The 15,544-nt window shown below is 35.5% G+C and overlaps 1 protein-coding gene across 2 annotated transcripts in view; it reads right to left on the bottom strand.

Moving 5' to 3' along the window:
• The window catches only part of LOC114240684 (uncharacterized), a 46,780-nt gene that overhangs the window by 8,193 nt on the left and 23,043 nt on the right, over window positions 1-15,544 (bottom strand). For both annotated transcript variants that reach the window (XM_028171320.2, XM_089734528.1), the window contains exons 2-3: window positions 6,638-6,764; window positions 1,315-1,617 (exon numbers count right to left, since the gene is read on the bottom strand). In XM_028171320.2, the coding sequence (XP_028027121.2) occupies window positions 1,315-1,617; window positions 6,638-6,764 (430 nt within the window). The remainder of the gene's footprint in view (window positions 1-1,314; window positions 1,618-6,637; window positions 6,765-15,544) is intronic.

Raw genomic sequence — 15,544 nt, forward strand, 5'->3', positions numbered from 1 at the left:
CAACACAATGTGAACACTGTGACCAACATTAAAACAACGGCTGATACATCAGGTGTGTGTCAATCCGTAACCTAAAGATGATTGACCTGCAGAAATAGGCAGGACGATGGTGAATCCCTCTGACTCCCATACTAACTCACGATACGTTCTTCAGTCAATGTTAAAGTCATATTTAAAATGTCATAATGGCTATTTTTGTCGCGAGAGTCATGCTTGGTTTGGAGTGTGGAAGAGCCTTAATACAATGAAATTGGGGATTCGACCTCATGCCTCAAGATCGTTGACGGTATCTATAGAAAATAAAAATAAAATGTTTTACACCGAACATTGAATATTTAATTTTAAGTCTCGAGATCATCTTTTAGAATTCTGCAGAAGTTTCCTTGACAACTTCCATGACAGTTTAATTTGTGGAACTCAAATTGAGTGACGCCATTCATTAGTCGTACTGGCAGATGTCTCAATCAGACCTCGTTTTTAATAAGTTCCGTTTTTTATTTTCAATTCTGTGTTCGAATTAATTTAATGGTGATTTTTTTTTTGAAGAAAATTGTTTTCTAAGTGTCGCCCTGAAACCTTAATTATTTGAACGAGAAAAGTTTCCGCGTAATGAAGTATTCAGTTGGGGAAACACTTTTGAGTGGTTATTTAAAAATTAAAATTTTGTTTTTTGATTTTTTTTGTTGTTTTAGTATTAGTCAAATAGTATTTTTTTAAATCTAAAATTTAATTAAACACATAAAAAGTAAAAGTCAATTTCGAGTAACAGTAACAAATTAATTAACAGTATATATTTATTTTTTTGTTTTTCTTTTTTCTAAATGATGTATATATTTTCGCGTTTAAAATGTAATCGAAGGAATGCCGTTCGAACGTGTTCATATCATAATCCGGTTCTCGGATGTAACACTGCGTATTTAGATCGATTTTTATAGCATAAGTTTTTATTTTTTAAATGTTACGTAGATGGGCAAACGAACCGAAGTCAACCGGTTGTTGAGGAGTTAGCGGAGATCATAGACAACTTTTTTTTGTCTGCCTATTCACTGGTAGTTTAAGAGGCTATTTCCACTACACCCGGGCGGGTAGGTGAGCTCACGGGCTCAACCTAAGAGAATTTTCTAACACTAGCCCTAGCAAGAGCAGTGCTTCGCAGAATCTACCACCACATCGAAACACCAAATGATAACCACTAAAAATACTAATAAAACCATCAATAAAACTACATAAATAAGTCATTAAATATTATCTGTTTATGAGTGGATAGCACGTAAATCCGTTATACCTACATGTACTCCAATGATAAATACTCACCAACAAACAGTCTTTAAGTAGTCTTCGTGTGTTGTTGACATATCATCAGTCTGATACTCATTACGGCTACTCAAAGTGGTCAATGTGACTTCGTAGTTCTTACTACATACTTCGTATTCTGATCGGACGCTTTTCACACAAGTCGCGTGTTTCAGGTATTCGTCCTGGTATTCACCTCTGGTGCACAATCTTTGGACGACGTCCGTGATGCCAGCGTAGATCCGACGGAAGAGGAATTTCTCGCGTTTCTCCATACACGCGTCCGTGTAGTTGTCTATGCATTTGATACCGGCAAGGAGGTCTCTGTAACGAAAGCGTATGTTATCTATTGTATTTGTTTATTCTGTTTTTAAAATAGCCCAACCGAATAAGTTTCGAAGTTGTTGTGGCCTTAAGGATAAGATGTCCGGTGCATTCGTATGTAGCGATGCACCGGTGTTCGAATCCCGCAGGCGGGTACCAATTTTTCTAATGAAATATGTAGGTACTCAACAAATGTTCACGATTGACTTCCACGGTGAAGGAATAACATCGTGTAATAAAAATCAAACCCGCAAAATTATAATTTGCGTAATCACTGGTGGTAGGACCTCTTGGGAGTGCGCACGGGTAGGTACCACCACCCCGCCTGTTTCCGCCGTGAAGCAGTAATGCGTTTCGGTTCGAAGGGTGGGGTAGTTGTAACTATACTGAGATCTTAAAACTTATATCTCGAGGTGGGTGGCGCATTTACGTTGTACTTAGATGTCTATGGGCTCCAGTAACCACTTAACACCAGGTGAGCTGTGAGCTCGTCCATCCATCTAAGCAATAAATAAAAAAGAATACTGGTGGCAGGACCTCTTGTGAGTCCGCGCGTTTCGGTTTGAAGGGTGGGGCAGCCGTTGTAACTACACTTGAGACCTTAGAACTTATATCTCAAGGTGGGTGGCGCATTTACGTTATAGATGTCTATGGGCTCCAGAAACCACTTAACACCAGGTGGGCTGTGAAATCGTCCAATCACCTAAGAAATAATAAAAAAAATTAAATTACTTCACCGTGACATTCGTTTAATAAATAAACTGGTTTTTGGCGTTGATAGACAAGAATCGAGGAGTCAACCACAGCCCTTGGCCTTGAGACGTACGTATAATAACCCGAAAGTTCTATTCAAAGTAACTTCTACTCTTCAATATTTTCTCAAATTTTCGTAGACATAATTAAAACTACTTTTACGATTCAATACAGAGTTTTTAGTTTTTATTGTTATCACATCGCGCTTTTAGAATTGAAGAGGCTTAACTAAAAACTTTAAGAAAATGAGTTTTTAGCTTTAAACGACTTATAAACATGTATTCTATCAGTTTATAAAATTAAACACTATCTTTTAGTTTAGAAAAGGATAAAGTACTATTTATTTCTCTTTTAAATGAAGCGCATACTTTATAGTATTGAAAGCGAAAAATAAAATATTTACAATTTAGGTACATATTCTTTTTAATTTTTTATTTATCATCGCATTAATCATACTCAAAAAACAGTAATCAAATATGGAGTATATTTCTGAAAAATATAATAAAACATAAATCTAATTACACTTCAGGATAAAAAATTTGGATGACATAATACATATTTCCTACATATAAATATCACAATCCTATTTAAGAGTCCAGTAACGAAAAATCTGTAATATATAGATAATTAATCGCTGGTCGTAGATTGAAACTCTTTCAAGGGACGATAAGCTTAATAAGTTAAACACGGGTCATCAATTAACCCGCACAAATTCAATTTATTGGTTGCGAGAATTGCTTCTAATAACTTCTGTCAATTTTGGAATGTTCATCGCAAGTAAGTGAATCTTTTGAAGCCCACATCTGGGTAGGGTGTCAAAGGTTTGTCCTGGAAGGCGATGCTCGACTTCTGTGAGTCCACCATCTTGCAAAAGGAGGCGACGGAACGTGACAGGGAGGGCTCATCCCTTTCCGCACCTAACCTTCACCGCTAAGCCGGGGGCCGGAGAAGGACCTTTACCCGACTTCAGGCCCTGGAGGATGCGACCTCCCCCGGCGAAGGTCACGGGGCGACTTGAGGGGGCAATACCGCGCGGCTTGCTTCCTGCGCTCTAGCGCGCTGCATGGCAACCGTTGCACGAAACTGTTGTGTTAGTGCAACCAGTTGGCGGTGTATCGCGTTCCGACCTGGCAGGCTGGTTCTGGTCCAGCGGGGTATTCCGGAACACCAGCGGCATCGTCTGGGGCGGCCTGTCAGGCTGCCGTATCGAGAGGGCCGACAGAGTCGTCGAATATCGCTTCGACGACCTGTCGGTCGGGCGTCCTAGGGGTGGCATCGCGAGTCTGGTTGTATTGTTGACCGCGGTAGCTACTAGCCCCTACTCTGCCAAAGTTCTGACGTCCTTTAGTGAGTAGGGCACTAAAACATCCTTGGGCCCGTGGTCTGCTTTATACACCTGCAGACCGTCAAGTCTTACATATCCATGTAGGTAGGTCGTCCCCTAGACGCGGGGAACTCATAGGAAGTTCAGCCCCGGACTGAAAAATAAAATCCGGTGCATTTAAATTTCGAATCTGTGTCGATTACCATGATTTCTGGTTAAATAATTTCCTGTTTCCATTTTCTGATCTCTGTGTGCGGTGGTGACAAGATTCCATTGTGTTCACTCGCGTGTATAGGCCGATAAAAAATCAGCAGTTGGCGTGGAAGCGCAGTGAACGGAATTACTGAATTACTACTATATAAGATAGTTATTTTGTTCTCACTTTTTTATTATACAAAAACAATATCATTTAAACTATATACGTGAGATTAAATTAAAATTCCCTGTAGGTATACATTTCTTACTGATTATAAAGATATATCTGTCGTATTACACCTATTAAGTCGAAACATTATGAAGATTCTCTTTGAACTTAGCTCCGTAATTTGTTATTAACCGCGCGGACCGCAGCAAAGTGCCCCATTGGCTATTCAGAGGGAGTCGTAAAGCTTACACTGAACTTACCCAGTCAGACAACTAGTTTCGAATTGCTATTTACCACAAACAAGGGCTCTAAATTAAGACGAGCTAACTGTATAACTGCCGAGCCGTTCCGGGGTCGGGAGTCACTCGTTTGCGTCATCTTCATCAAAACTTTCACATGTTTCGGAAAATTAAACGCAAATGAGAAGACTTGCCAGCGATATCCTGTACACGAATGGTTAACATATATTTATATACTATGATGTTATTTATAACGTGGAGTTCAAAAATTTTGCCATCACGATAAGACTGGCAGATGTGATACTTTGATATTATTTTGTACTTGACAAAGGATAGTTTACGACAGGAAATTCATGTGGCACAATGAAAAATAAAATATGAATACTAAGAAACAGCCGCTTGGGCGTCACCACGACATGCGTCGCAACGCCACGCAATATAGTTTTACGTGCGGCTATCAAGATTCTCCTGCCCTTCTCCCAGTCACCTGGGGTCGGCGAAACATGTTTTCTCCTTCCATACTCCTCTATCATATATACCATTTCTTCGCTCACTCCCCTCTTACACATATCGTCTTTCACGCAATCCATCCATTTCTTCTTAGGTCTACCTCTACCTCCACTTACGCGCGACTATAGATGTTTCAAATCAATAATCTAAGTTATTAATTGTGAATTTTGTTCGTGATTTATATTTCCAAAAAAAAAAACATTTGTCATTTATAATTTATAATAATATTATAAAGATTATAAAGAGGAAAGATTTGTTTGTTTGTTTGTTTCGAATAGGCTCCGAAACTACTGGACCGATTTGAAAAATTATTTTTCCATTAGAAGCCGACATTGTCCCTGATGAACATAGGCTACTTTTTAAAATTTTTTTTTTTTTTTTTTTGATTTCATTTGTGTTTTAATGTTTCCTAAGCGAAGCGAGGGCGGGTCGCTAGTTATTTATAATAGGATAAGAATAAACTAAAATATGTATTAAGAAAGTAATTCTTGTGGTAATCGTGGGCGCCTTAAAATGCGCCTAAGAGATTCACCGGAGAATGTCGAGCATCAGTCTCTGAGTATCGTTACCACGTACTGCTGTTCAACCGCCCAACTGCCATTTGCTGGTGCTATGATGTATTGTAAACCAGCATAGTAGTATCTTGCCGATTTCTGTGGTGAAGCAGTCATGCGTTCCGGTCAGGAGATTGGAGCAGCCATAATACTGAGACTTCAAGCTCGTGTCTGAAGGTAGGAGCATGAGTTAGAAATTCTCAGTGCAGTGGTCTAAAATAGCCATGCCTTCCCTTGGGCGTCTTAAAATGCTTCAGATTCAGGGAAAATGTCGAGCCGCGGTCTTTAAGTATTGTGGTCCAACTGGCCAACCGCCATTTTCTAGTCCTAGGGTGTATTATTATCAGCCAGCATAGTACCAGCCTGCCGATTTTTGTCGTGAAGTAATCATGCGAATAGAAAGATGGAGCAGCCATAATATGATTTAGACCTGTCAAGATAGTGACATTTACGTTATGGAATCCATGGACCCCGGTAATCAATTACACAAAGTAGGCCATAGGGTAATAAATAAAGGAAACTGAAGAAAAAAAAACCCGATACAATAGACACTTGATTTCTTGCGTAAGCATTTTCCATACAAGGAAGCCTTATTCAATCGAAACAATTGTCTCGTGCGTTGAAGGAAAATTAGTTTATGAGTTTGTTTACAAAACGTGGCTTAGCGCAGTTTATTTGTTTGTTAACGTTGTGTCCGAATATTTGCATAACAAATTTTAACCTTAAAGTTTTGTTTACACAAATCATTGTGCAGTATTAAAAGTTTGCACACAGCTTTGTTCGGGGAATTACGTTCTGAAGTCGTGCTTATCAAATATTTTCGAATTAAATCAGTAATATAATCATATTCTAACAGCAGGAGACATGTTCTTCTTAAGTTTCATGACACCTCAGTAATGTATTTTTGGTACATTTGTAGATTTAAAAATGTATGGGTTGTCTTTCGGTAATCTAGTAAAACATTGTAAAGTTTCTGTCGGTACTCCAGGGAGATTCTGGTATGGAGATATTCTTTCCTATCTTTAAGATACGATAGCTAAGTTAGCCGAGACTCTTTTCAATAAATGAGTTTATTAATTTGAACCTGTCATCGATTCCTTCCAACTTCGATTTAGTAACGACAAAGCTTGACCGAACTTCACTATTTTATATTATTATTTAAAACTCAAAATTAATTACTATACGATTTCGACAATTGACAGTGTTATTGTTATTAGTAGTAAAAGTAGTTTTAATTCAGATCGTGATAAATGTATTTAATTAAAGTTCATCTTACATGCAGCTCTTGTCCAAATCGTCACGCGTTAGTGCGAAACTTATGTTGGGAGAACTGAGAACCGGCAGCCCCATGGAACACCTCTGAAGCAGGTCTTCATACTTGTTACAATTCTCCTTAACGGCATCTGTGACAAAGATAATATTTTTATTAGCTTTGAAGTACTGAGATCTTGATTGTACTGTGAGTCCGCACGGATTGATTTGACAACGAGTATACTCTTCCAAAAGTCAAACTGAAAAGCGTGTTTGGTTTACCGAAGAAAACAATAATGTGGTACCTCGATTCGACTCACACTACGTCACTGGTAATATATGTCGCTTAGATGCAAAAGAGCGACAAAATTCACATAGTGTAATGTGTAGATATAATGTACAAATGTCCAAGATGCGATTTTATAAATAATTCGCTCCCATAAAAACACATTTTATCTTTGCAGAGCAAATACAATAATACTATAAATCAACGCTTATAAACTTATGAATTCTAATGATGAAGATGAGTATAATATGTAAACAGTAATATTATTATTCCGCACACTTGAAACAATATTTTACATTTAAGGATGGCCTTGTCGCCTTTTTCGAACAGCCAGATATGAATTGCGTTGTTTTCAATTACTATTACTTACATAGATGAATAAGCTCACGATCTAACTGTTTTTAAATGTTACCAGCGTCCTTAGACATCCAAATGCGAATGCCACCACCCACCTTGAACCATGAAGTCGAAGTTTTTTTTTTTATTGTTGCCCTTGTAGGCATACGAGCGCACGGCCCACCTGATGGTGAGTGGTTACCGTCGCCCATGGACTTCAGCAATGCCAGGGGCAGAGCCAAGCCACTGCCTACCGTATTGTATTATCAAGTGTATTGTAGAATAAGCTATTCCACTCTTCAAATCTGAGCACATAACTTCTTCGCGGCAGAAATAGGAAAGAAGATGATAACAATCCATGCGAGTTTAACAAACGTTTATTTCATTAGAAAAATTGGTACCCGCCTGAGATTCGAACACCCGTGCAACGCTCAACACGAATACACCGGACATCTTATCCGTTAGGCCACGACGACTTCACTTTTTAAGATATTTAAAAGAAGACAATGAAGAAGAGAAAGGAAAGCTTAGTACGCAGAAATAGGTACACACTATCATCAATAAAAACCAAGCCAAAGATGTCTCCTTATAATTAGAGTAGGGTTAGATAATACATGCATGTCTGTAAGCATTACCAAAAAAAAATTAATTACTATTACTCAAACATTCTAATTAGTATATGGACTCCGGCAATCATTAACACCAGATACATCCTGAGCTCATTGTTCATCTATGCAATAAAAAATATATTTAATTTTTTATTACATTTTAACCACATCGAAGCAGATAAATTTAAATTGACCAATATCTAAACTAATTAAATGTTCAATCTCCGTTAAGGATGACTCATTAATTAGAAAGGCCGAAAAACCCGTTTGTAAATTTAATGATTGGTAAAATACGGCCCGATTTCGTGTAAATTTAAGGAAAATAATTTAATGGTTAACTATTCATTTTGTACGCTTATTCAGGCTCTAATTTAAATTCGTGATAGATTTGATCAAAATATTGAGACTAGGTTTTTCATTTAAGTCAAAACCTTGTCGATCATAATAGAAATGGCAGGTACGCTTTGATCTGGCGAAAGCTTTCAAAGTTTATTTGAAAACGGAAAGCTGAGGTTCGGAAGTCCTCTCGATTTCAAGAGAAACCAAAATGCTTTGAACTCGTGTATATCGATGGAGCATCCTCAAGTACGACATCCTGTTTCGAACTTCACGAAAATATAGGGGTAGGGGTTGGATAATTTTAAACGCGATGTGAAAACTAGATTGAAAAAATATCAAAAATAAATAGGTATGTAAGTATATAGGTATAAATAGTATGAAAGGTATCTAAAAGGTATCTATCACAACACTACAAAAAAGTTCGTTCTTTGTTCTAACGTTTATACTTGGTTTTTCCGGTTAATTATTCACAAAAACGAAAATAAAAAACCTTTTTTTGGTATAAAGTTTGCTTTTGTGATAGTTATAGTAATAATACTTATTTTTAAATTTTTTTATAAATATTAATTAATTTTAATTCTTTCAAAAAAACCGCGCTTTGAGAGTTGGGTGTTTACGTTTACACAGTGCCACTAGATGGCACTCGAGTCATAAACAACGATCAGGTGTTTTGTACAAGCCCAGAAAAACTTAAAATGTCACGAAAGTGTAAATACGATGCTGATGCATTCATTCCATTTCATATCTGAGTGCTTAGTGCGAGTTTCAAAAATCGAATCGAATGACTCGCATCGAGTGTACGCTCTTCACGGTGAAACGTGCGGAGCTCTGAGTGCGAGTTACTCGATTTGCAGGACGTTTATTCATCTTTAGAAGCAATAATTTTTTCTTTTATATTGGTAGCACGCAAGTTTTTTTTTAAGGCGTTTAATTGAAATGCCAAGCTTTCTAACGATATTTATAATTAGTCGGGTAATGGGTAATGTACCTGTGCTTAGTGCGAGTTTTTTTAATTACTCAGTCGATGTTAATGTTATGTTTAATTTGTGTGAGTTTGTATCAGTGCCACCTAGTGGTAAGCTTATGAATCTCATTTTGTGGGAGAGAGAAGGTTTGTTTATGTTGCTGTCTCATGTATCGAATAGCTTTACCGAAGTGAGCCTCTCGATTATTGTATGTGCGAGTGCGAGTTACAAATTAATGGATTTTGAGAGTATTTCTTCACTTTCAAGCAAGTTAAGTAGTCACTAAAAATTTTGCCGTGAAACCAATACAATATCAAGATTTTTTCTTTCGTTTTTAATAATAATGTTGTTTTTTAAGGTTTTATCTATTCTAATGGTTTATACACATATATTTTTTCGGTTAGAAAATTTTATAGACGTCTAGCTAGTTGTAAATACATATTAATTCTTTGCTTTTTCATTTAATTCTTATTAAATCATTGCTTTTTTTTAAAGAGTTGTTTGATGAGAGAGAGAGAGAGAGCGAGATAGAGTTGTTTTTTTTTTTATTGCTTAGATGGATGGACGAACTCACAGCCCACCTGATGTTAAGTGGTTACTGGAGCCCATAGACATCTACAACGTAAATGCGCCACCCACCTCGAGATATAAGTTCTAAGGTCTCAGTATAGTTACAACGGCTACCCCACCCTTCGAACCGAAACGCATTATTGCTTCACGGCGGAAATAGGCGGGGTGGTGGTACCTACCCGTGTGGACTCCCAAGAGGTAATACCACCAGTGAAAGAGTATTCTTTATTGTACACAAAATGAATAAATATTGTGAAACATTTTTTCTTGGTCTTGTCGCTAAGAGTGATCTCTTCCAAACAACCATTAGATGGGCAAGAATAATTTCGAAATGAATTGCACACTGTGTATCTATCTATTATAGAAATATATACACACACGCACATACACACGCACACACACACACACACACACACACACACACACACACGCGCGCGCAATATACATATTTACAGGTACATACGTACAGATTTATATTTATAAATTATATAGAAATTTGAACAATGTAATAATAATTTTGCTTCTTTACACATTTATAAATAAGGATGGATGCTCGTAATAATTTTAGTATATTTGGGCCACCTAATGAAGATCATCAACACTATTACCGTAAATACAATCATTTTATAAACGTTCAACGGATAAAAGATTAAACCTATGTAAAACATAATTTCTTTAATAAAAAAAAACTGAAATAATTACCTATTCCAAGATTAATTATGTTAAGTATGTCTAAATATGTAATTACAATTAAATAAATTCTATAATAAACTTCTAATTCTAATACTTCTATTAAAGTTACTAAAACAATATGTTTATGCTGGGCAGTTTTCGTGTATTTTAAAGGTTACGCCATTACGGCAAAGTTTGTTTACGAAATTGCACCCTTAGAATGGAAGTGGTATAACTAAAAAATTTAAGATTAGTTTTATATTTCAAAACACTTATGTATTATTATTAAGAACCTACATTTTAAGTAGGTAATACGTGCAGCAAAAATGTTGGACTCCTTTTTACGAAAATTGCGCGGACGGAGAAGTACGAAATTTCCCACACTCATAGAGAATATAGAGAAGTAGTGCAGATTGCTAATTTTTTTTTTTTAATTGAGCATAAACAATAAAAAAATAAACTAAATGAATAAAAAAACCTTACACACATTACCAGGTATTTGACACACACACACACACATGCATTTATACTTTTTTTGTTTATTGATTTATCAATCTGTGGTCAAATTGAGAATAGATTAATATTTTTTGTCTTTAATATTATTTTTCTATAATGTAGCCTTGGCGACATAGAGCAATGATTATTATAGAAATGATGATAATAGAAAGGTGACAATAGAACTATAATAATGTTCAAACTTAAAATTTAAATAAATTATGGTAAAATTTCGACCACTGGACTACCATTAGTAGATAATAATAAAATCATTTATTGCCTTTCACACAGATTTAGATTATTACAGGCAGCCTACAAGGAAACAACAAAAAAACAAAGCACTATTTTATCATTTCTGGCAAGCAGCTCAACATTTGCACTTGTATATTATTAATAGGAATTTTATTAAGAATATTGACAATTTATGAGGAATTTGACAAGTACGGATTAGTTATAGATATATGTAGTTACATATTGTAAATTAAATTAGTTTTATAAGTGCAATAAAAAATAATTTAAATGATAAAATGATAAAGCCATACCTTTTTCCAATGTGACGATTAGAGGGTATCCTATTATTCTTTTCTATATTATTCTATCAGCTTATAACATTAAACAGTCTCTTTTAGTCTAGAAAAGGACAAAGTACTCTTTCTGTCTTTTTCAAATAAAATGGCATGCCTTAAAGTGTTTAAACCGAAAAACTAAAAAAATACAATTATTGTATTACAATATTGAAGTTTACCAGAAACTAAGAATTTTGGGTTGAGCCACTTTAATTCTAAAGGTACAAAATAGTATTGAACACGTGACATTACCCGAATAATTTTGAAAGTAGTTGGTTCCCATTAAAATGCTGTTAAAATGCGTTGTATTTCATTTAGACGGTCTAATGCCAAAACATCACGTGCTACCAATATACGAGAAATAATATTATTGCTGCTCTCGGTGAATAAACGCCCTGCGAAGCGAGTAGCATATCTCAACTCACACTCACAATTCTTCATTTTTCACCGTATAGAACGTAAACTCGATTTGATTTTGATTTATTCATTTACAATTGAACAACTAGGAAAAAAAGGTGAAAATACATTTTGGAGGGACCGCGAGGAGCTAAATTGTGTGAATTGTTTTATTTTGTCTATTTAATGTTTCTTAGTTAATGCGTATTTAATATTTCTTCGTGTATAAGTGTAATTTTGAGACCGTCCTGGCTTAAAGGTTAAGGCGTCCGGTGTATTCGTATCTTGCAATGCACCGGTGTTCTAATCCCGCCGGGGGGTATCAATTTTTCTAATGAAATATGTACTTATCAAATGTTTACGATTGACTTTCACTGTAAAGGAATAGCATCATGTAATAAAAATCAAACCCGCAAAATTAATTTTTGTAATTACTGGTGGTAGGACGTCTTGTGAGTCCGCACGGGTAGGTATCACCACCCTGCCTATTTTTGCCGTGAAGCAGTAATGCGTTTCGGTTTGAAGGGTGGGACAACCGTTGTAACTATACTGAGACCTTAGAACTAATATCTCAAGGTGGGAGGCGGCATTTGCGTTGTAGATGTCTATGGGCTCCGGTAACCACTTAAGATTAGGTGGGCCTAGTAAGTAACGTGGGTTTATTAACTGTTTAGTATCTGTGAAAGTGCGAAAATTTAAAAAAATTAAACAAAACCGCTGGACGTAGCTTCTCGAAGTCTTCGAAAAGGTCCACTGAAAAAAATCTCAGTATATAATCAGCATTTTGCAGAGATTATATTTTATCCCATATTATCTGATCTCATTTCATTTCATTCCATGCCAATTGATTAATGCTTCAAATTAATCAAATCCATTTCACTCCATATTATCATTTTTCATAAAAAAAAATTAGGTTCTATGGCATGATATTTTTGCCTCTCTAGTTGGAAAAATAAAACTACTAAAGAAATACTCGATCGAAACGTTAAAATCCACTAATTTGTAACACGCACTCGCACAAATGTCATTCGTAGTACTCATTTCGGTAAAATTACTCGGTTACGAGATCACAACGTTAATATGAACTCGCACTCACAAAATAACACCGAGTACGTTTGCCGCTAGGGGCGCTGTTCCAATTGCATACAAATTTGAGCAAACTGGCTCGCTAGTGAGAACGTTACAAAACTCGCACTAAGCACACTGGTCAATTTATTAAAGTTCAAAAGCAAACTGTTTCATGCCATGTAATTTTTTTTGGCCTAATTACGATCTAAAATATCGAAATTTTATGCTTTGCAATCAAAGTCAAATTTGGTGTTGACCCGTGTAATGATATACAATTTCATTATAACTACTTGCGCGCCATCTATCGTATTTTCATGGAATTAAGTCAGAAACCTTATCTGTAGTCTTAAAAATAACGATCAAAAATATTTAATGGGATACATATATCAGTGTGCTTAGTGCGAGTTTTGTAACGTTCTCACTAGCGAGCCAGTTTGCTCAAATTTGTATGCAATTGGAACAGCGCCCCTAGCGGCAAACGTACTCGGTGTTATTTTGTGAGTGCGAGTTCATATTAACGTTGTGATCTCGTAACCGAGTAATTTTACCGAAATGAGTACTACGAATGACATTTGTGCGAGTGCGTGTTACAAATTAGTGGATTTTAACGTTTCGATCGAGTATTTCTTTAGTAGTTTTATTTTTCCAACTAGAGAGGCAAAAATATCATGCCATAGAACCTAATTTTTTTTTATGAAAAATGATAATATGGAGTGAAATGGATTTGATTAATTTGAAGCATTAATCAATTGGCATGGAATGAAATGAAATGAGATCAGATAATATGGGATAAAATATAATCTCTGCAAAATGCTGATTATATACTGAGATTTTTTTCAGTGGACCTTTTCGAAGACTTCGAGAAGCTACGTCCAGCGGTTTTGTTTAATTTTTTTAAATTTTCGCACTTTCACAGATACTAAACAGTTAATAAACCCACGTTACTTACTAGGCCCACCTAATCTTAAGTGGTTACCGGAGCCCATAGACATCTACAACGCAAATGCCGCCTCCCACCTTGAGATATTAGTTCTAAGGTCTCAGTATAGTTACAACGGTTGTCCCACCCTTCAAACCGAAACGCATTACTGCTTCACGGCAAAAATAGGCAGGGTGGTGATACCTACCCGTGCGGACTCACAAGACGTCCTACCACCAGTAATTACAAAAATTAATTTTGCGGGTTTGATTTTTATTACATGATGCTATTCCTTTACAGTGAAAGTCAATCGTAAACATTTGATAAGTACATATTTCATTAGAAAAATTGATACCCCCCGGCGGGATTAGAACACCGGTGCATTGCAAGATACGAATACACCGGACGCCTTAACCTTTAAGCCAGGACGGTCTCAAAATTACACTTATACACGAAGAAATATTAAATACGCATTAACTAAGAAACATTAAATAGACAAAATAAAACAATTCACACAATTTAGCTCCTCGCGGTCCCTCCAAAATGTATTTTCACCTTTTTTTCCTAGTTGTTCAATTGTAAATGAATAAATCAAAATCAAATCGAGTTTACGTTCTATACGGTGAAAAATGAAGAATTGTGAGTGTGAGTTGAGATATGCTACTCGCTTCGCAGGGCGTTTATTCACCGAGAGCAGCAATAATATTATTTCTCGTATATTGGTAGCACGTGATGTTTTGGCATTAGACCGTCTAAATGAAATACAACGCATTTTAACAGCATTTTAATGGGAACCAACTACTTTCAAAATTATTCGGGTAATGTCACGTGTTCAATACTATTTTGTACCTTTAGAATTAAAGTGGCTCAACCCAAAATTCTTAGTTTCTGGTAAACTTCAATATTGTAATACAATAATTGTATTTTTTTAGTTTTTCGGTTTAAACACTTTAAGGCATGCCATTTTATTTGAAAAAGACAGAAAGAGTACTTTGTCCTTTTCTAGACTAAAAGAGACTGTTTAATGTTATAAGCTGATAGAATAATATAGAAAAGAATAATAGGATACCCTCTAATCGTCACATTGGAAAAAGGTATGGCTTTATCATTTTATCATTTAAATTATTTTTTATTGCACTTATAAAACTAATTTAATTTACAATATGTAACTACATATATCTATAACTAATCCGTACTTGTCAAATTCCTCATAAATTGTCAATATTCTTAATAAAATTCCTATTAATAATATACAAGTGCAAATGTTGAGCTGCTTGCCAGAAATGATAAAATAGTGCTTTGTTTTTTTGTTGTTTCCTTGTAGGCTGCCTGTAATAATCTAAATCTGTGTGAAAGGCAATAAATGATTTTATTATTATCTACTAATGGTAGTCCAGTGGTCGAAATTTTACCATAATTTATTTAAATTTTAAGTTTGAACATTATTATAGTTCTATTGTCACCTTTCTATTATCATCATTTCTATAATAATCATTGCTCTATGTCGCCAAGGCTACATTATAGAAAAATAATATTAAAGACAAAAAATATTAATCTATTCTCAATTTGACCACAGATTGATAAATCAATAAACAAAAAAAGTATAAATGCATGTGTGTGTGTGTGTGTCAAATACCTGGTAATGTGTGTAAGGTTTTTTTATTCATTTAGTTTATTTTTTTATTGTTTATGCTCAATTAAAAAAAAAAATT

The sequence above is a fragment of the Bombyx mandarina genome, chromosome 17 (assembly GCF_030267445.1).
Source record: "Bombyx mandarina strain Sakado chromosome 17, ASM3026744v2".
Classification (NCBI taxonomy): domain Eukaryota; kingdom Metazoa; phylum Arthropoda; class Insecta; order Lepidoptera; family Bombycidae; genus Bombyx; species Bombyx mandarina.